Source organism: Mustela nigripes, chromosome 12 (assembly GCF_022355385.1).
Source record: "Mustela nigripes isolate SB6536 chromosome 12, MUSNIG.SB6536, whole genome shotgun sequence".
In the NCBI taxonomy this organism is placed as follows: Eukaryota; Metazoa; Chordata; class Mammalia; order Carnivora; family Mustelidae; genus Mustela; species Mustela nigripes.
In genome coordinates, this window is record NC_081568.1 from 71,835,019 (window position 1) to 71,856,107 (window position 21,089).

Sequence of the window (21,089 nt, forward strand, 5' to 3'; positions counted from 1 at the left end):
TGTAATCCCAACCATCCTTGGGGGTTATACAAATTGAGAATAGAGAATAAGCTTTTGTTTCCTGGAAGCCATTATTTCCTTTCCAAACTAGACAAGGTATGTGTTAATGATCCTGAACTTTCAATTAAGAGTTATATTTTTCATGATCATGCTAGAGATTTTGCTGGGGGTCGTTACACTCTGTGCAAGAACTGACCCTTATGGTGGTAATTAACAGATGAGATACTCCAACTAGGACTGAATTCTGCTACCTTCCCAAGAGAACTCAGGACAATGGAAAACAAACTTAATTCCTGAGAATAAATGGAATGAGGAATCCAGAAGAAGTCATCAGGGCTGGCAAACTTTTTATCTCAAAGGCCAGGGAGTAAACATTTTAGGCTTGTTGGTCAAATTCAGTCTACTATATTGAGTTTTTAATAATCCTTTAAAAACATAAAACCGAAACAGAGACTGCAAAAGTAAGTCATGGGCTGGATTTCATCCACGCATGGGCTGTAATTTGCAATCTCTGGTAAAGACAACAAATAGGAATTCATCTGAGACAGTATTTGGGACTTTATTAAGTCAGATACAGATGCGAGGCAAACAAGAAATGAACTATAAAAGCAAACTACTATCAGCAAATAACCTGAGCGAAAACAGCTCACAGTAAACATGAAGAGAATGCGGTAAGACTACATGTGAATACAGATGATGCTAAATGGGAAAGCAAGAAAAAAGGGAACACAAGGAGGAAGAAAGGAATAATTTGGAAGCCATCTCAAACACCAGGACAACTTTGTTCTACTGTAAACAGGGGCAGTGCAGTTCTGTACAGCCACACACACCAGTTAAGAACTGAAGCACTGGTTCCAGTGAACCAGATCATGACAATCAGGAGAGACCTGAGTCTATCAGAACCCAGCTGCTAGGTCAGCAGCCTCCAGCAAGCTAGGACATGAACTTCCTGCAAGCTGTCTCCAGCTACACGACCACACATATACTTAACTCATTTAGTAAGTGAAGAGACACAGTTAAGTACAAAAAAGCAAAGCATTTACCACCTACTACATAACTTATTTTTTATTGAAAGTATCTTGCATTCGTGATGGATGCTTTCTAGGTTTTTCCAGACACTTTAAGGTTAAAGGTTAAATTATTTTTTTTACATGCAAGTACTGTGAAGGTTCCCCCACATGGGATCACTGATTATAAAAAGATGACACACTGCATGGGTTATTTGTCTTTTTTAATCGAAAAGCTAACACACTGGCTAGTTACATTTCCCCCCCAAACCACAAATTTAGTAGTAACTGAGTCTAGACCTAGCCAACATATTCCAAGCTGAGAATTAAAAATGCAAAAACAAGTCCTTATCCAATTAAGGGAGCCCGGCTACATACAGGCTAATCAATACCAGCGGTACTCCTTGACTCCAGGAAGCTGGAAGACACCCTAATAATCCCACTCAAAACATTTACCTCAAGTAGCCTTTTTCCAGTTTCCAACTCGTGAATAAAGATAATACATTGTTAATTCTATTTCAGAAAACTTTTTTCAACTTGTTTTATTTACAATGCCAACTTTTAAAAGGTCATTAAACTAAAGTTAACTAGACAATAAACTAGGCAGAAATCGCTTTACAAAGAGAGGGAAAGCCCAAAATGCCACCTTCTACAGAGAACTCACAGTTCAGGTTTATTTAGAGCAAAGAAAAAAAACTTTTGATCGTACTAGAAGACACTCAGCCTTAAGTTTGGAATCTGTACTCAAACTACACATGCAAGGAGGACAATATTCTGCTTAAACAACTGATTCGCTGCTGCCATTTGTCTACTGTTTGTCTAATATTAACAATTATAAACAGAGCAGTGCAACTAGTATTTGGAACAATCCTTACAGTGTTACAGTGTCAGGCATAACATTTCACTTCTCTTCACACCACTGGTTCTCTTTGCGTACCTAGAAGAGACAGATATAAGGAAGTACCTTAAGTAGTCTTAAGACTACTACCTAATGATTCATTAACAGCCTGTGAGGAAGGTCACAAAGGGACAGACGGAAAACTAGAAAAATAGCCAGTTATGAGTACACCTCCTTACCCTTCTTCGCCTCCCTAGGTTTTTATTCTGCCCTGCTGAAATTATCAAAAAAGCAAAGGCAATGGGCAATTAAAGTTTCAGACACCAGAGCTAACAGCAAATTCAAATACTTCATTCACATTATTTCAGTTTGTAGCTGTGTCAACACTGTGATTCATTTCTTCTCCCATTCACAAGTCTTAGCTTTCAAGTGTCCTGGCAGAACACCCACAGGGATTGCGATCCTGAAGTCACACAGTTATGGGTTACCTTTAAGGTCCCACGTGCCCAAACCAGGAACTGTGAAGGAGGAAATACCAAAGAGCCCCTATGGTTGAAAGCTAATTGTTCTTATGCTTATACAAGAGCAGTAGCATGTATGTGGTTAGACTCAAAGACAGGACAGTCTCTCAACAAGAGTATTTTTATGACAGAGAAAGTACCTATTACCATCCTTCAAATTAAGTCTCCTTGTTAGAGATACATCTTTTCCAGGCATGTTTTGAGTTTGTTTGTTTTTTTTAAAGCATGTGATCAGAAACAAGCAGTGAGCAACCTACCTGGGCTTCCTCTTCTTCAGTAAAGTCATTTTTGATATTGAAGGTCTTGCGGATCTCCTCAGGAGTTTTCCCCTTGATCATATTGGCAACAGTCTTGCATGTAACATCAAGCAAACCTTTGATGTCTAAGTAGTTCGCAGCCTAGAAGTGATTGTTTTCATTAAAGTATATGTGATGTTTTAAACTAAATCCAAGGTTAGTGACTGTAAATCCATACCTAATTAAGCTAAAAATACTAGTTAAGTTTGTGAAATTAAAGGGAAAATCAGCTTCTTTTGTGAAATATTTTCATACATCCCCTTCATTACACCTCCTATAATAGGGAGTCCTGCTGCTGCCTTAAGCAAACCACACTACCTTAAATGGCCACTACTTGTGGGTGTGTGTATGTGTGTTCTCATGGGCACACAAGCACCACATGGCAAATCTTAACAAAAATATTCAAAGAGGCAGAAGCAGTAACAGCATTGCATTTTACTGATCTTCTCAAAGAATACGCTTTTAGATTCTTTGGTTTTCTTTGTTTTCTCTTTATATAAATTTCTGCTCTTACCTCTTAACATTTCCTTTCTTTGGGTTTAATTTCATCTTTGATTAGTTTAAGGTAAAAACTTAGATCACTGATTTGAAACTTTTTTTCCTTTCCTTTTTTCTTTAATGAAACTTTTCTTCTTTTCCAATATAGGTGTTTCAGCTAGCAACTGCCCTCTGAATACTACTTAGCTACATCTCGCACATTCTCGTAAGTTGGGTTTTATTTCCATTCAGATCAAAATACTTTCTGGCATAAAATTTCTAATTCTCTCTTCCAATTCTTCTTTCGATTTCTTCTTTGACTCATAGGTTACTGAGAAGTTACTTAAGTTTTTCCAGATAGCTTTTGCTCATGGACTTCTAATTTAATTTCACTGTGATTGGAAATCACAGTGAGGGTGTATGCCTTGAATCCTTTCAAATTTGAGACTTGTTTTTTACCTCAAACATGTCGATCCTAATCGTATACACCTGACGATGTATTCTGCTGTCATGAGATTTAATGTTCTATAAATGTCTATCAGAACAAGTTTGTCAATAGTATTATTTGAAACTTCTATATCCTTCCTCATTCTACTTGTTTTATCAATTAAGGAGAGACAGCAGATAGTGGATTTATCTATTTATCCTTTGAGTTCTATTAGTTTTTGTTTCACTTTTTGGAAATTCTTTTAGCATTTAGGACTATACTAGCCTCTTAATAATGGACTGATCCCTTTATCATTACACAATGACCCTCTTTAACCTCCGTGATATTCTTTGCTCTGAAATCTACTTTAAAATAGTCACTACAGTTTTCTTTTGATTACTAGTAGTGTAATTTACTCTTCCACCCTGTAAAACTAAGTGTGTCTTTAAAGTGGGTGTTCTGGAGACAGCATAGCTGAATCTTTTTTTTCTTAATCCAACGTGATAATCTGTACCCTTGTTGTGTTTAGACCATTTGCATTTAACGTGACTGTTAATATGTGAATTTAAATATACCATGCATTTGAGTTTAGAGAATTAAAGTTCAGTAACAATGAATTTAACAAACTGTTACAAGTGATAAGGCTCTGAACTAGAGATATCTTAAAGAATGCATTAAAAACATACCAGAATAAGTTCAAACAGTGTTCCTTGGTCAACTTTCAGGAATTCTTGGTCCCAAACTGGGATATCATCTGTCCGCTTTTCTTTGTTCTCATCATCCTCAGGAGGAGGGGGGTCATCCTTGTGATGGGTGCACCACTGAATGACCTGGAACAAAGAAAGTTCATTCCTTTGTGGCATTACGTCACAAGATACTCGTTCCACTACTGGGGCAGAGTTATTCCTACAATGGGCTAAGAGCTAGCTAGAAGCTGACTTGAGTAAGCAAATTACTGGCTGAGCTTGAAAAGCAAAACTGAAGCTTGAGGAATCCTAACAACCCTAGAGGCTAAAAGATCTTAAAAAAAAAAAAAAAAAAAACACCAGGCAGAGAGATTACTTCGACCACATTAAAAAGCTCCTGCACAAAAAAATACCTGAAGTCAGACAGGATAATGAGTGGAAAATATGTGCAACATGAATAAGCAGCAATGGATTACCCTCTAGAACATAAATCTTAAAAATCACTAATAAGTGGGCACCTGGCTGGCTCAGTCAGCAGAGCACGTGACTCTTGAATTCAGGATCGTGAGTCTGAGCCCCACGTTCCTTGGAAAAAAACCACTACAGGGCACCTGGGTGGCTTAGTGGGTTACAGGCTCTGCCTCCGGTTCAGGTCATGATCTCAGGGTCCTGGGATTGAGTCCCGCATCGAGCTATCTGCTCAGCAGGGAGCCTGTTTCCTTCTCTCTCTGCCTGCCCCTCTGCCTACTTGTAATCTCTCTCTGCCAAATAAATAAATAAAATCTTAAAAAAAAAAAAAAAAAACACTACAAAGAAACGGGCCTCAGATATGAACAGGCTATTCAAAGGAAATCTGAATACTCAAACTGGAGAAAATGTTCATTCTCATTAGATACAAAAATCAACACTCCAGTCAAGTCCCACTTTAGAATGACCCCCCCCAAATTAAAATTTTGATACTCATCACGAGCAACACTGTAAGGACAACAAGAACTTTTATACTGGAGAGTGTAAAATGGTGTAACACCTTTGAAAAGTAATCTAGCAACTACCTAGTGAAGATGAGGATGTGAATACATTATCACCAAGCAATTCTAAATACCATAAGACTACTGAGTATAAGAACAAAGTAGTAAACAGGGGCACCTGGGTGGCTCAGTCATTGAGCGTCTGTCTTCAGCTCAGGTCATGATCCCAGAGTCTTGGGATTGAGCCTGCATCAGGCTCCCTGCCCAGGCTCTCCCACTCCCCCTGCTTGTGTTCCCTCTCTCGCCATCTCCCTCTCTGTTACACTTGATCTTAGCCAAAAGGCTGAGAAGCGATCTCTCTCTCTGTTACAAAAAATCCTGGGGTGCCTGGATGGCTCAGTGGGTTAAAGCCTCTGACTTCAGCTCAGGTCATGATCTCAGGGTCCTGGGATTGAGCCCCGCATCGGGCTCTCTGCTCAGCAGGGAGCCTGCTTCCTCCCTCTCTCTCTCTGCCTGCCTCTCTGCCTACTTGTGATCTCTGTCAAATAAATAAATAAAATCTTAAAAAAAAAAATAACTCTTACAAGAGTATTAAGAAATTAATGTTGATTATTCTTACTTGAGGGTGTTTCAGGTCTGATAGAGACAAGGATGGGAGATTTTACTGTGTACTTTTACAGTTTTTAGATCATTTAATTATTCAATGCATAAGTTTAAATATGCCTAAGACTTAACAATGCAAACAGATTTAAAAAACTTACTCTCAGAAGTGGCTCTATATCACCCAGCCCATCAACTGACCTTCTGTACTAACTCCTTGCTTATTCATTATGCTCAAAAGGTAGAGCATGCTCTTGTCTTGGGGTCACTGCACTTGTTCCCAATGCCCATAATTCTCTTCCTCCACATATTCAGCTCTTTATTCAAAGATCAACTTCTCGGGGCACCTGGGTGGCTCAGAGGGTTAAGCCTCTGCCTTCGGCTCAGGTCATGAGCTCAGGGTCCTGGGATCGAGCCCTGCATTGTGCATCAGGCTCTCTGCTCAGCAGGGAGCCTGCTTCTTCCTCTCTCTCTCTGCCTACTTGTGATCTCTATCAAATAAATAAAATCTTCGGGAGAAAAAAAAAAAAAAGATCAACTTCTCAGTAAGGCATTTCCTGACCATTTTATTTTAAAAACTGCTAATTCTCCACCAATCAACCCCCTTATAATCCATAGCTTTCCCATATGACATATTTCTTACATTACACATTTCCCCCAGTTTTAGAATGTTAATTTCCTAAGGGCAAAGATTGTCTCTGGTTCACTGCTATACCTCCAGCACCTAAAAAATACCAGCACTTGAATAAGTGCAAACATAAGTCCTTCTAGATGCACTTTACATTAGTATAAAATATAATGTTAATTGCAAGACAAAACCCAGAAGCTCTAACTACATAAAATATAAAGCTACTAAACCATAAAATACTGTAAAATGACATAAGAGAACACAAAGTGATAGAAATGCTATATAAATGACTCCTATAAAAAGCCCACTAAAGGGGCACCTGGGTGGCTCAGTGGGTTAAGCCTCAGCCTTCAACTCAGGTCATGATCTCAGGGTCCTGGGATCGAGTTCCGCATAGGGCTCTCTGCTCAGCAGGGAGCCTGCTTCCCCCTCTCTCTCTGCCTGCCTCTCTGCCTACTTGTGATCTCTCTCTGTGTGTCAAATAAATAAATAAAATCTTTAAAAAAAAATTTTTTTAATTTAAAATCTTAAAAAAAAAGCCCACTAGACTACAAAATGGATGAACCTTGAAAACATTATGCCAAGTAAAATAAACTGGAAACAAAAAGACAAATATTGTATAATCCCACTTTAGAAGGTACCCTCAACAGTCCAATTCATAGAGTCAGAGAACAGAATAGTGGTTACAAGGGGCTGGAAACAGGGAGTATTGAGGAGTTGTTTAAAGGGTACAGTTTCCGTTTGCAATGATGAAAATTTTCTGGAGACAGTGAGTCATAGTGATTGCACAACAGTGCAAATGTATTTAATGCCACTGAATTGTCCACCTAAGGAAGTTAAGAATGGTAATTTTTATATTATGTATTTATAACAATTTTTTAAAAGCCCGTAAAAACGACATGCAAGGGAAAACAAAGAAGAAAATATAAATGGTCAGTAACATGCGTAAAAAATGTTCAGGCTTAGAGAATCACTCTTTAACCCAGTTCAGGGCAATTAAAAGAACTGATAATAGTCAATTATGGTAAGATATGGAAAAATACACAGGACAGCTGCATCTCACACCAGAGTCAAGAGAAAGTAGAAGATGAAATTGCATATGGCTAATGACTTTTGAAAATCTCTGAGAAAAGGGCCAAATGGAACCAACCATTCCCATTTCTAAGCCTAGTTAATTTCCTCTGCCTTGTAAAAATTGGGTGCTGTTTCTCCAAATGAGTACCCCATTAAATACCTGATTCTGTTATGGAGCCATGTATCCTGGAACACTAAGATTCTATTCAATGTCAAGAGCCTTTTATGCTTAAAACACAAGGTAAGGTGATCAAGGGTGAGGATACATTTGTTCTCAACCTCCTTTGAGGCTATAGCTATCCAGTGGACAAACAAAAAAATGTTTCCTTTTTACTAAGCACATATAGTCATACTTCAGTAATTTAAATGTTATATCAAAAAGACTACAGAACTACCCCTGAAACAAGTAATACATTATATGTTAATCAAAAAACAACAAAAGACTACAGAACTCAGGGTGACTGGATGGCTCAGTCTAAGTGTCTGACTCTTGATCTCAGCTCAGGTCTTGATGTCAGGTTACTAAGTTCAAGCCCCACATTGGGCTCTGCACTGGGGATGGAACCTACTCAAAAAAACAAAACAAAACTACACAAATCAAATATTCACAGGGCCTGATTAAATAATTACAACAGACATTTAGAGTCCTAATCCGCCTATGTAAGGAAGCTACCTATGTAGCAGTACAGGAAGACCACCCAGATGTTCAATAACAAAAGAAATGTACATATTCAAGTACACAGTCTGTTGCCTTACCTTTTTTAATATTGCTGCATTAACATTTGGTAGAGGAACTGGATCATCATCTCCTTCATCATCCATCCCCAAATCTAAGAAAACCAAGAGACTTGTCATTATTTCCCAATTCTAGTATTTACACCAACCAGATATCTCAAACAAGTAACAAACATGAAAAGTATTCTACTTAAAATAATTCTCTTATGAGCATTTAAAAACTAGCAGTTCCTGGGACGCCTGGGTGGCTCAGTTGGTTAAGCAGCTGCCTTCGGCTCAGGTCATGATCCCGGCGTCCTGGGATCGAGTCCCACATCGGGCTCCTTGCTCCGCAGGGAGCCTGCTTCTCCCTCTGACTCTGCCTTCCACTTTGTCTGCCTGTGCTCGCTCTCGCTCTCTCTCTCTCTGACAAATAAATAAAATCTTTAAAAAAAAAAATTAAAAAAATTAAAAAAAAAATAAAAACTAGCAGTTCCTAACAAGAGGTCCATAAACCACACAAAACTATATAAAGTTGTATGAGTAGACAAACACACGAATATTACATAAACAGAATTGACTAGAAAGCCATGCGGGCTGGAGGCATCAAATCCAGACCATTATCCTTACTTTTTCTATCATCTTTTTCTACCCATCACTAGATGGGCATTTAGAAAAACAGAATAAAAATCATTTCAAGTAACAGAATCTCAATCTATTAAAACCCGAAGCCCAAATATGTATATATACATACACAACAAATCATGCAGCCACTGACAAAAATAAGGCAGGCAGCTCCATACATACTTGGTATGATTTCGGGATTAAAGCTGTTAAAAGCCAGGTGTAAGAAAATGTTATCTGAATAAAAATGGGGATAGACGTATATATTTATTTATTTAAAAAAAAATTTTTTTTTTTAAAAGATCTCATTTATTTGACAGAGAGAGCACACGCACGAGTGGGGGAACAGGAGAGGGGGAAGCAGACTCCCCGATGAGCAGGGTGCTGGTACATGGGGCTTGATCCCAGGACCCTGGGAACATGACCTGAGGCAAAGGCGGACATTTAACTAAGCCACCCAGGTGCCCCTACACTTATATATTTAGATTTAAAATATCTCCAGAAGTATATGTAACAAATTATTAATATTATGTGTAGGGAAGTTAACAACAATGTGGGTTGAGGGATTCGATTTCAATGTATACCCATTATTCATCATATACACATTATCTATAATTTTGAATCTACAGGTTGTTCTGATAAAAAGTCTAACTTTCAAATTCTCAAAGTGACTGGTTAAGTTCAAAGAAAAAACTTAAAATTTAAAATCCTTATTATGTAAAGATTCTAAATAAGAGTATTTTTTCACGCCAAATGTGTCTGTCCTCCAGTTTCTACATGACTTAAAAAAGAGCTGCCCACAGTTAATTAGTAGTTAGCAAGTACCAATATTAGAGGTCAAAAGTTACTTCAGCTCTATACTGCTTATAGCTAAGTATCAGTTATGCTGACATGGCCAGTGTTCAGTCAAACCATTTAAATTTTTGATAGGTAACAGGTGTCCTAGGCAGTGGAGAGTCAGCAATGAATATGGAAGGATCGAAAAGAATTGTTACAATTTTAGATAGAACTCCTCAAGATGTCTCACTGACAAGATGATACTGTGTAGTAAAATCCTAAAGGAGAGAACACCTAAGCAGTAGAAGACACAAACACAAAGGCCTTCTGAGAGGACATTCTGGCATGTTCTATTAACACTAAGCAATCTAGTGTTGCTAGAGCATGGTTAGCAAGGGTGAAAGAACTAGATGAGAACAGTGACAGGAGTCCTGGCGGTAACAGGGTCTCAAACATTTTGGCTACTGTACTGGGAAGAGATGGCAGTGAGGAGCAGAGAAAAGAAGGAAATCAACTATGGGGCTGGCAATAATCCTAGCACAAGATGGTGGCCTATACAGGTTTACAGCTATGGAAGAAGAAATGATCCAATTCTGTATGCATTTTGATGGCAGAGGCAAAAAGATTTGCCGACAGATGGCAAATACAATGTGAGTAAGGGAAGACTAAGGTTTATGACATGAGGAACTCGATGGATGAAACTGCCACTGGAGTTGCCATTAACTGATATGGGGAAGGCTATCAGAGAACTGTTATTTTGAAGGGCTGGGAATTAAGAACTTAGTTTCCTAAGTCTGAGGTACCTATAAAGGTATGCAAGCAGACCAAGCAGTTAAATACGCCAAGTCTAAAAATCAAAAGAAGATAGCTTGGGGAACTGATGTATAGATAACTTAAAACACTATCAGTCTAAGTGAGATAACCAAGGAAACGAAGGAGTATAAATATAATGAAAAGGTCCAATGATCAAGCCAGTCCTCGGGAACTAAAAGCAATAAAGATGAGAAGACAAAAAGCTAAGTATCCTGGAAGTGGAATGTAGAAGGGGATGATCAAATGGGGTCAGCTGGTCTAGATGAGAAATCAAACAGAAAATGATACACTTGAGAACATGGAGGCCACTGAGCTTAGTAAGCAGTTTCACTGGAGTGGTAAAGAGCAGAGCAGATTCAAAATTTATCTTATTTTGGGACGCCTGGGTGGCTCAGTTGGTTAAGCGGCTGCCTTCAGCTCAGGTCATGATCCCAGCGTCCTGGGATCGAGTCCCACATCAGGCTCCTTGCTCAACGGGGAGCCTGCTTCTCCCTCTGCCTCTGCCTACCATTCTGCCTGCCTGTGCTTGCTCTCTCCCCCACTCTCTCTGATAAATAAATAAAACCTTTAAAAAAATAATAAAGATTTAAAAAAAAAAAAAACAAAATTTATCTTATTTTGTTGGATAGATGGATCACTCATTTACTCTCCTCCTTTCTACCAAAGTTATTCCCGATCCCATCTCAACCTAAAGTAAAACTATAAAAATGACTGTGTCAACTTGGACTAAGTCCACTTTTGCTTTTCCTGTACTAGTATATACTATTCTTAATCAGGAGAGAATAAGAAGTTATACTATATAAAAGACTTGTGTTTGGGGAATCAAGGTAGTACAGGAAATATAATAGAGAAGACCAACTGGTTTAGATCCAAACATTATTTGGAAGAAGGCTTGTAAGTTGTATTAAAAATAAGGTCCTTAGGATCACTTCTCTAGCATTTAAACTAAGGATGCACAATGTCTTTTCTACTTTTAGACTGAACTCACAAGTATCAACAGTCATGCCTTTAAGCTATTTAGTTTCAAGGACTTCTGAAAGACAACTGTATCTTGATACCACATCCTGGACCTGAACAAATCAGTCAATCCACATGTACACGTGCCAAGATTTTCACTTCTGATTATCCTGTGATTAGGTTTTATTTCTGTTTTCTAAGTCACAAAAAACTCATAATCAGAGATACTGCAGATGCCAAATTCAATGGACTCCAATCCTGAACAGGTTAGAATTCTATATAAGCCACTAGTACTTAAAGCCATTCACCTTTGATGCCCAAAGGCTATGGAAGAAAAGAATCATTTAACTGTTGCTATCACTCCACTTGCTTCAGTGATCAAAGGGGGCATGGAAAACCTTCAAGGAGCCCTATGTTCTTACACTAGGCAAATGCCTCTTTGAAGCAGCACAGGAGAGATCAGTGTACCAGACACTGAGATGAAATAAAGAGCACTTTCACTGCCAAAGAAAGTATTCAGGCAGCAATTCTGGTATCAGTTTCCACATCTTCTACATAAAGCCTTATTCACCTGCCTTTAGGGACATCTGGATTGTTTTCACACTCTTTATTAGTGACCATACCATAGTTCTTCACTCAACAGGTACTTGATGAACAGTGACTGAAGGATGTATCAACAAAATAGAAGTCATCTATTTATTTAAGTTACCAGGATACAGAACTCTAAGCACCACATGATTGGTACTAATTACCAAAAGAGTTACACCTTTGGTTTTTATCAGCAAACAGAAGTCACCAGCTTAGAAAATAGAAGACACACCCTCTGCAATCTAGCTTCTGCCTCTACCACACCTAATAAATGCAAGTTAAGAAATCCTCTCACTATGAAATTCCAAATGACCAGCGTGCAGTATATGAATGTGATAATCATTCTGATCACCTCAAAACGCCTCCCTCTACCCTTGGCTTCCATAAATCTTACTCCACTGATTCTCCACTTCTGACTTCTACTTGCTTAACACCTGCCTCCCGTTCCAATATAGCTGACTGCCAACTTCATTTACTCCCATAAATACTCCTATAATACACCACACAGTCTATGTTATCTCCAGAAATCCACAGCTCAGAGGCCAAGATCCACATACTACTCAACTGCCTAGTAGACTGTTACAAAAATCTTCTGGGGAAGTGGAAGGGCGGACGGAACATACCTAACATAGTCACCTCAAAGTCACTTTCCATTTCTCTCAAACCCATTCTTGAGTTTTACCAACCACAGTATCATAATCTCATTCCACACCAATAAACCCCAACTAAAAACCTCAACTCTACTTTTCACTAACATAGCTTGTCTACTTTACTTCAAAATAATCTCCCAAAACATTCTAATTTTATTAGATTTGAAAGTACCATCTCACTAGCACTATCCACTGTAGTTTCTCCATAAGCTTGAAAAATAACATCAGCCAAGATAGAATCCAGCACCCCTTGGCACACCACACTAATTATACTAATTACACGTGACAGCCTGTCTTGTTTGGGGTCTTTCTCCCTTTCTAGTTTAAAAATTCTTCAAGAACAAAGACTATTTCACACTTACCTTCCTTTGACCCCCATAGCTAGTGCTTCACAGGTAACTTTTCTCTTAAGCATAAGCTACATGAAAACCTTTGATATCTGAATACTAAAGAGAAGTCTTATTACTGTTAGTTTTTTTTCCACCAATGCTAGAAATCAAATTGTAATGTCTCCATATACTATTAATGTCCACCATTCCACTGGTTAATATTAACTTTAAGTTTCAAAATATTTCAGGACTTGTTTTCTAACTTTACCTCTTCAATGTGCTGTGTATATGCTTTGTAGCAGTTTCAGAGGAATGACAAAATGGACAAAATGGAAAACTTGGTTAAAAAAAAAAAAAGACATCTCAGTTTACCATCTACTCAGCTTACTTCTCTGCTGAAACAAAGTACTGTATTTAGATACCATACAGGAAGGTATCTCTTTTTCAGAGCCTTTTTTTTCATTAGAAACTGTGAATCCAAATTCACTTGAAACAGAATTGGGCCACTGTCTGATGCTTGGAAATCACTTTAATATTAGCGTATGGTCTTCCCTAGATGAAAAAAATACATTATTTCAGACAATGCAGAAAGGATGTCCTGTATCAGAAAGATGCAGTTAATTCTTTAATTTAAAAAATGTAAACTTGACTCCTTCATACTTTTGAGGATTTGATGACAAATTGAGCCATGTATAAATTCAATGTTCACAGGTTATCTCCAACTAAATATTACTTCCTCTTTCCCTAGCCAAAGTCTTCTAATAAATTTACCTTCCAACATGGTCTTGATAGTCACAGACTGTTTGGCGATTTCAACGTCAACTTCAAATATCTCTCCATCGGAACTCTGCAACTTAATTGAGGGCATCTAAAAAAAAGTATTATATTGAATTTGAAATTTAAGAGAGATTCCTTTCATACATTTCATCAATTAGTCTGTTTTTAGAAATTATGTATAAAATCCTAAGGCCAAGTAGTTATCTATATAACCCTGTAAAACACTGCAAGTGGTTATTCAGAGGCCAGCACAGAAGTGTTGCTATCAATTTTTCGAAGTATAGCTCCTAGGAACACAAGTTTTTAAGGCTTACCCTACTGAACTTACTACTGATACAAATTTAAGAGTTACAGTCCACATTTTTTTTTACATTCTATATTTTTAATGCAAAATATATTTAAAATAAACTTATTTAGTCTGTGCCTGCATTTTTCAAAAAATTTATTCATTTTAAAGAGAGCAGGAGGGCGCCTGGGTGGCTCAGTGGTTTAAGCCTCTGCCTTCAGCTCAGGTCATGATCTCAGGGTCCTGGGATTGAGCCCCACATCGGCTCTCTGCTCAGCGGGGAGCCTGCTTCCCCCTCTCTCTCTGCCTGCCTCTCTGCCTACTTGTGATCTCTATCAAATAAATAAAAATCTTTAAAAAAAATAAAAATAAAAATAAAGAGAGCAGGAGAGGAACAATGCATGTGTGCACATACCCACATGAGGGAGGGACAGAGGGAGCAAGAATCTTAAGCAGACTCTGTGCTGAGCATGGAACCCCACATAGGGCTCGATCCCATCACCCTGAGATCATGACTGGAGCCAAAACCAAGACCTGGAGGCTTAACCGACTACATCACCTAGGGACCCCTTTGCCTGTCTTTCTGCTGTCACTGAATACGGACTATTCTCATCTTTATAGTTAGCTGCCACAATCAACCTGCAAACCAGAGGGTGGTCAGTCCAAAATAAACAAAACTAACAAATAAAATACAAACTTTCCAATAGTGAGACTTACCATTGAAAAATGAGTTGTGATCCAAAGAGAGTATGAGATTCTTGTTTTATGTTTGCATCAATGTAAAATATACAAGATAATAATATCTTTAAGAATAAATCTAATTTGCTAAACCAAATAAGGTACTTAAATTTAACAGGCCTTTTTACCTTTCATTACTGACTGTCCAGGTGTCCAAGTTTTTCTGCTAAAATCCTCATAGAAATTACCTGTTACTTGCTTCAAAAATGTATTTATTAACTCAAATTAATTGTGAATCATCGGGAAAAAGATACCTCTTAGATAAAAATTAGCTAAGCAATTAATTACAAAGGACTTAAGTTCTAGCAAAAACTAAAACAAAACAAAACAAAAACCAATTCTTTACAATTTAAAGTTCTAAGCAATCAATCTATTTTCAGATTCTTGAGGGAAGAAAGAAGGGCAGCAATACCTGAAAATTACTTCATAATCCCTTCAAATATCAAATACAGATTCTAAAAGGACCGTGCTTCTCAGGTATTCATAATCCTGCAATGTCACTATTAAAACTGTAGAATTTGGCATTTAAAACATTCCCTGCACCTATTTTAGGATCAAAGCCTCCATTAAATCAGTTAAAATATTCATTTGCCTTTTCTTAGACAATTATTTCCATCTCCCAAATAAGCTGTTACAGAAAGGAAGCAAAAAGGTAAAACTATGTTTTAAAATCAGCCACTGATATATCCTGCTCTCACTCATCCATGGTTGAAGAGAATCAGATTTCACTTTTCAGTTCACAAATATGTCTGTTCCTCCATGTTGCTTAGGGCTTGCCAATAATGCAGTTGTCCTATTCAACAGAGAAGGGCCCAGAGCATAGGACCTTCCCTGTGACAAGGCAATAACAAAAGGTACCCCCCCAAAGAAATATTTTAACGTGAACCCAATTTTTAATTACAAAACATTCTATACTCTTTTTATATTCCATAGTACTGGAATGAACACTGAAGAAAGACAAGTCTGACAATACAGTTGATAAAATTTTAAGCACGATGACCATTTCATATTTCTTTCAAATAAATCTTGGTAAATAACCGGATCTGCTTAGTCATAGTCAAATTTCTGTATTAGGTTACTCTTAAGGGAGCTGAGATCTTATTAAATAAGCAGGCAGCAATGGATTAATCTGTAATCAAATGTATTTTGTGATCCCCAACTTAACACCCAAAGAGAAACTTTTTTTAATGTCATAGAGCTAGAATTCAACTCAAAACTGTATTGATAACGGACGAGATCTTGATTTGACATGCTTGCAAGACAATTCCTAAATTTCCTTATCTGGAAAATCAATCACCCTCCGTGACTGGCATGAGGTAGATTCTATCAACAACGTAAAGAAAACACCTGTGTTTTCAGTGACCCGAATTCTGACACCTTTTGAAAGCTGAATGGACAAATATGCACTGCTCTGTGACACAGATACACTCTATTGTGAGGCTCTGATGAAAAATTCATGACCCCAAAACCCAAACCTGAGACCCTTCTCCAGGTCAACCTCCAATTCCTGTAAAACTTAAAATGCCTGGCTTAGAAAGAATCGGGCTGTCTAAAAGTCACACCACTATGGTGAGACCATCTGCTATTTCAACAGTTGTTTCACCAACTCCAAGTTATGGCAAAATAATGGAGAAAAATATTCTGAAGGAGCAAGCAGCCTGCTGGGCAAAAGTGTAGCCCAAGCACAGTTAACAGCACCGGTGACTAGTAACGCCAGATAAAAGGAAGAGAAAGGATGCGAGCGGAAAATCCAGCGCTCCCAGACTCCCACCGCCACGCTCCTTCCAGACACCAAAACAACAAACGCGCGCCCACGCCCACGCCAGCCTAGGGGCCTCCACTCAAAGTCCCGCCGCCACCCCCGCCCTGGGTCCGGGAGGCCGGCAGGCTCACGGCCAAAGGAGGCTCTGGGCCGCCGCCTGGGCCTTGAAGCCGAGCTCCGCGCAGGCGGACACTCGCCCCGTGCGAGGACGGACCAATCCCGGGCCCGTCTCGCACCTTCTCCAGCTCGCCCGCCAGCCCCTACGCCCACGAGGCGCTGTGAGGACGCGCGGCCAGGAGAGGGGCTTGCCGCCACCTCCCGAGAACAAGGTGGGCGACGGGTTCCACTGGGCCTTAGAGAGGCCAGGCCCAGTGCTTCCCGCCTCCGGCAGGCCCAAGCCTCAGCCACCCAGCTCGCCAATCTACGGCGCCCCCGCCCCTTCCCGCTCGGTCGGCGGCCACTCACGGTGCTCGGTCTCGGGCCGACTGCGGGTCGGAGGCTGACAAAAACACAGCGGCCTCCGGGACGTGGGGAGAAGAGCGGAGAACAAGGCCACTACGGCGTCGCGGCGCGGCGTCGGCCTTTATAGGAGCGGGCGCAGGCGCGGAGGACCCCGGCGCCCGTGGCGTCACAGAGCCGGTGGGGCTGGCCGCCGAGATCGCCTGACGCAGGCAGAGGACGGCGGGGTGGGCAGGCGGCGGGCGCGACGGCGCGGGGGCGGGGGCGGGGCTTCGTTCTCACACGGCCCCCCGCACCCCCGCCCCACCCCACCGCACTCCTGCAAGCGCGGCTCGAGGTCCTGAAAGCAGGAACCCGTGGCTGACTGGGGCACTCTGCAGCCTGCAAGGGTCCTTCAGGCAGGGGCTGGCCTAAGCCGAATTAAAGACCCCAGTCCTGAAAAGCCTAGAAACTGCGAGTGGGTGTGTGGCGCGGAGGGGTTCGTGTTGAGGACGGTGACTCCCCTTTCGTGATGGGGAGGGGGAACCCGGAGGAAGAATGGCAGATGGGCGATGGCATTCACGGCTCTGGGATTCCTCTTAGGATCTCAGTGATATCCCCGGGGTCCGGCATGCGTTAGCTCATTCTCCACAATGACCCATGAGGGGCAGTGTGTTGCCCTTTCCCAGCCTTTTTTTTTTTTTTAAATAAGATTTTATTTATTTATTTGACAGAGAGAGAGAGCGCGAGCGAGCACAAGTAGGCTGAGAGGCAGGCCAAGCAGGCTCCCCGCTAAGCAGAGAGCCCGATGGGGGGGGGGGGGGGGGTCGATCCCAGGACTCTGGGATCATGACCTGAGCCGAAAGCAGAGGCTTTAACTCACTGAGCCACCCAGGTGCCCCCCTTTCCCAGCTTTATGCCTTAGAACGGATCCAGAACAGCAGAGTGTAGTGCTCTTCAGCCTTGTTGCTTGCCTACCTTGTTGTTTTCTAAAGAGGGCCTCCAGGCCACAAGAACCATTGCTGCAGCGAAACCCCAAGTCTGGAAAGGAGGCCTCCCTAGCGGCGAAAATCGATTCACTCAGCAGTCAGGTACTGAGTGAAAACGTGTGTGTGAGGCAGTCCTGTATGATTCTGGGGGGGGAGCCAGCAGCCAGGGTGCAGCGTGCACAGAACTCTTGTATGGGATGCTCCCTGAAGTCCCCTGGGTCCATAGGATGAAGCCAACGCTAAAGGAAAGGGGTTAGAGTTCGTGGCAAAACACTGCCCCCTCCCCTCCGCACCTGCCTCTTGCCATCCTTTCAGGGCTTCTGTGGGACTCCACCCCATTGCTGCTGGGTGAACATTGCCACCCCTCCCTAGGAGACTGAGGCGCCTGTCTCACCTAACCACCAGGCATGTGATGGGATTCCTGACGCCAGGGAGACAAAAGACACTTCCACACAGGGCCTCCTAAAGAAATCAGAGGCCTACAGCTCTTCTGAGATGGGACTGGGCAGGGAGGCCAAGCTGCTTCTTGGGTTACCAGGTCTTTGTCTACGTGCTGTGGTATCCAGTGTCTGCCAGGTGCCACCGCTGATGGCAGGGAGATGAAAGGACCTAAAGCTCTCATACTTTTTTTCCACAACACAGCCCTGCCCTCTGCAGCTCAGGATTCAGGTCCCCTAGGCAAGGCCCACTGCGGCCCCTTTGCTCCGGCGCCCATGGCATTCAGGGTGGCACCTTGCAAAGTCTTGTTAAACATCCTGAGCAGGAAGGACTGAGCAATGCCAGGTCACACACCTAGCCTGAGGACCCAGCATGAAGTAGGTGTATTTTTCCAACTATGTCTGGGGACCCCCAATATTAGAATCACCAAGAGATGCTTCTTTTTAAAAATGCAGATTTCATTTATTCATATATGCTCTTATATTCATAGATTATCTCAGGAAAGACACATAAGATATTGTTTGCCACATGGGGAAGGGAACTAGGTGACTGGGGTACAGGGGTTGGGGTGATTTGTTCACTTTATATCCCTTTCTACCTTTTGGATTTCAATCCATATGAATATATTACATATTCAAAGAATGTTTTACTTTGGGACACCTGGGTGGCTCAGTTGGTTAAGTGTCTGCCTTCGGCTCAGGTCATGATCCCAGGGTCCTTGCTTCAAGCCCTGCATCGGGCTCCCTGCCCCGTGGGGAGCCTGCTTCCTCCTCTCCCCCTGCTGCTCCCCCTGCTTGTGCTCTCTATCTCTGTTAAATGAGTAAATCTTCTGAAAAAAATGTTTCGAAAAATAAATTGGCATCAAGTCAAGAAAAATGCAGATTCCTGGGTCCGCACTTGAGCTAATGAATCCGATTTCCTGGTGGCAGGTTTTTCTGCCTTTTAAACAAATTCTCCAAGAGATTCTTAAGCCCAGGGTAAGTTGAGAAACCTGTGTAAGTAGGTAGGGTCTCAGTGATGAATTACTGCTAAGAAAGGGCCACCAGTGTCTGTCAAAGGTGACTCATTTAGCCCCACACTTTATGAATCAACCCTCTCCATCCTTCATACTGTTCTCTCAGGATGGACAAGGCTGTTACAGGACTGTCGGGTGCAGGCTGGTGACCACTTATCCCTCATTTATTCATAATAACCCACCCAGATCAGGAAGAACCAGCCCACCACAAGGTCCTCTAGGTGAGTAAGAGTGCAAGGAAAGGGGGGGGGGTTCCTCTGGCTTCAAAGCTGGCCCCACGAAGGTCGAGGTCTTGTCCTAACTTCGGTCATTCCACACACCATGTGCTCAAAGCTCTTTATTCTACAGAGGGAGGAAATAAAATCAAAGAGAAAGGACATTCTCACTGTCACACAGCCACTGTGGAACAAGCTCCAGCCCCATTATGCTGCTGGACAACAACCCACATACTGAATTTTAGCTACAGCCCTCAAATGCCAGGAATATTTTCTGATTTACTACTGTTTCCGGCATACTACTTGCAAGGAAGCTAAAGGGCTCACATTCAAGTCCAGGTGGGAAAATCTGCTTTTTGTGGTAAATTCATTTCCAGAGATTATCTCCCTTTGTAAATTGAGTTTCGTTGCTGTCAGTTGTTCACAGGAGAATTCTTATGAGGACCAGCTCTCTCAGTGCTTCTGAAATGGGACTTTGCTACCCAGAATTCATTTCTCACTCCCTTTGTCAGGCACCTACCCATGGGACAGACTGAACTCTGGAGGTGTGTTCAAACCCGTAGGACTGCATATAAGCTAAGAAGTAATCCAGTCCCCATGAGATCTCTGACCTTCCTTCTTCCTTTTTCCAAAATCTAAGCCTTCCATCTAAAAATCAGACTACCTTAATACTCCAGAAAAGAGAGGGCTGAATGCAAAGAAAAAAGTCAAATTCTTGGATCTTGATTTGCAAAATGAACTCTTAAAATAGATGGACTCTTTAGAGCAAGAAGATCTTTTGGACCACTGAAATCCCAGGAGGCTGAAGGACTCAAATCTTAAACTGCATACCAGCAACAGCAGAGTTAGGACAAAGAAGGTATGATGATACCAGAACCAATTTTCCAAAAGGATAGGGGTGGGAAAAAAATTGCAGCAAAGAGAGCATTGCGGTTAACTCTTGGCGTGGGGGGGGGGGCACAGTCTCTGAGAAAGGCCTCTCTCCCACCCCCTCTTCCCCATCCTCTCTGTGCAGGGATAGGGAGAGCTTAGGAACCCCAGAAAGGTTTGTAGGCTCTGAGAGTAGAGAGAATCTATGCCTTAGTCTATGAGAAAAGTCTAAAGTCTTCTATTATGAGAAAATATGGGATCAGTTAAATAGAAAAGGCAGCTGGGTGTGCCTAGGCAGGTGGCCTGAAAGTGTCTCAGGCTCATACCTAATATGTAGGGATCTCAGTGTCCCTCTAAATGTGTCCTAAAGCCCTAAAACATCATGGCAATTGCTCAAAGAGGGAACAGATGGCAAAGAAGGGGCTAGTGCAATGTAGTCAAGGGAACTTGGTGGACCTAGATGAACCTACACCATCCAAGCCAGAAGCCACACACAAATGCAGCCATCTGTGGGCACAGCAGAAACCAAGGATGACAGCGCACAAGGGGCCAGGATGAGGTGTGCCTGCGTCCCAGGGCCAGTACAG

The 21,089-nt window shown here is 41.4% G+C and overlaps 1 protein-coding gene across 1 annotated transcript; it reads right to left on the minus strand.

Annotated features, from left to right (window-relative positions):
• Positions 1–1,050: 1,050 nt before the first annotated feature.
• SKP1 (S-phase kinase associated protein 1) lies at positions 1,051–17,146 on the minus strand. Its single transcript, XM_059417580.1, has 6 exons — positions 17,003–17,146; positions 13,746–13,842; positions 8,279–8,352; positions 4,253–4,396; positions 2,624–2,764; positions 1,051–1,944 (listed from the first exon to the last, which is right to left on the minus strand). Exons 2-6 carry the CDS (start codon positions 13,840–13,842, stop codon positions 1,909–1,911), a joined length of 492 nt encoding a protein of 163 aa, XP_059273563.1. The 5' UTR covers positions 17,003–17,146; the 3' UTR covers positions 1,051–1,908.
• Positions 17,147–21,089: the final 3,943 nt, after the last annotated feature.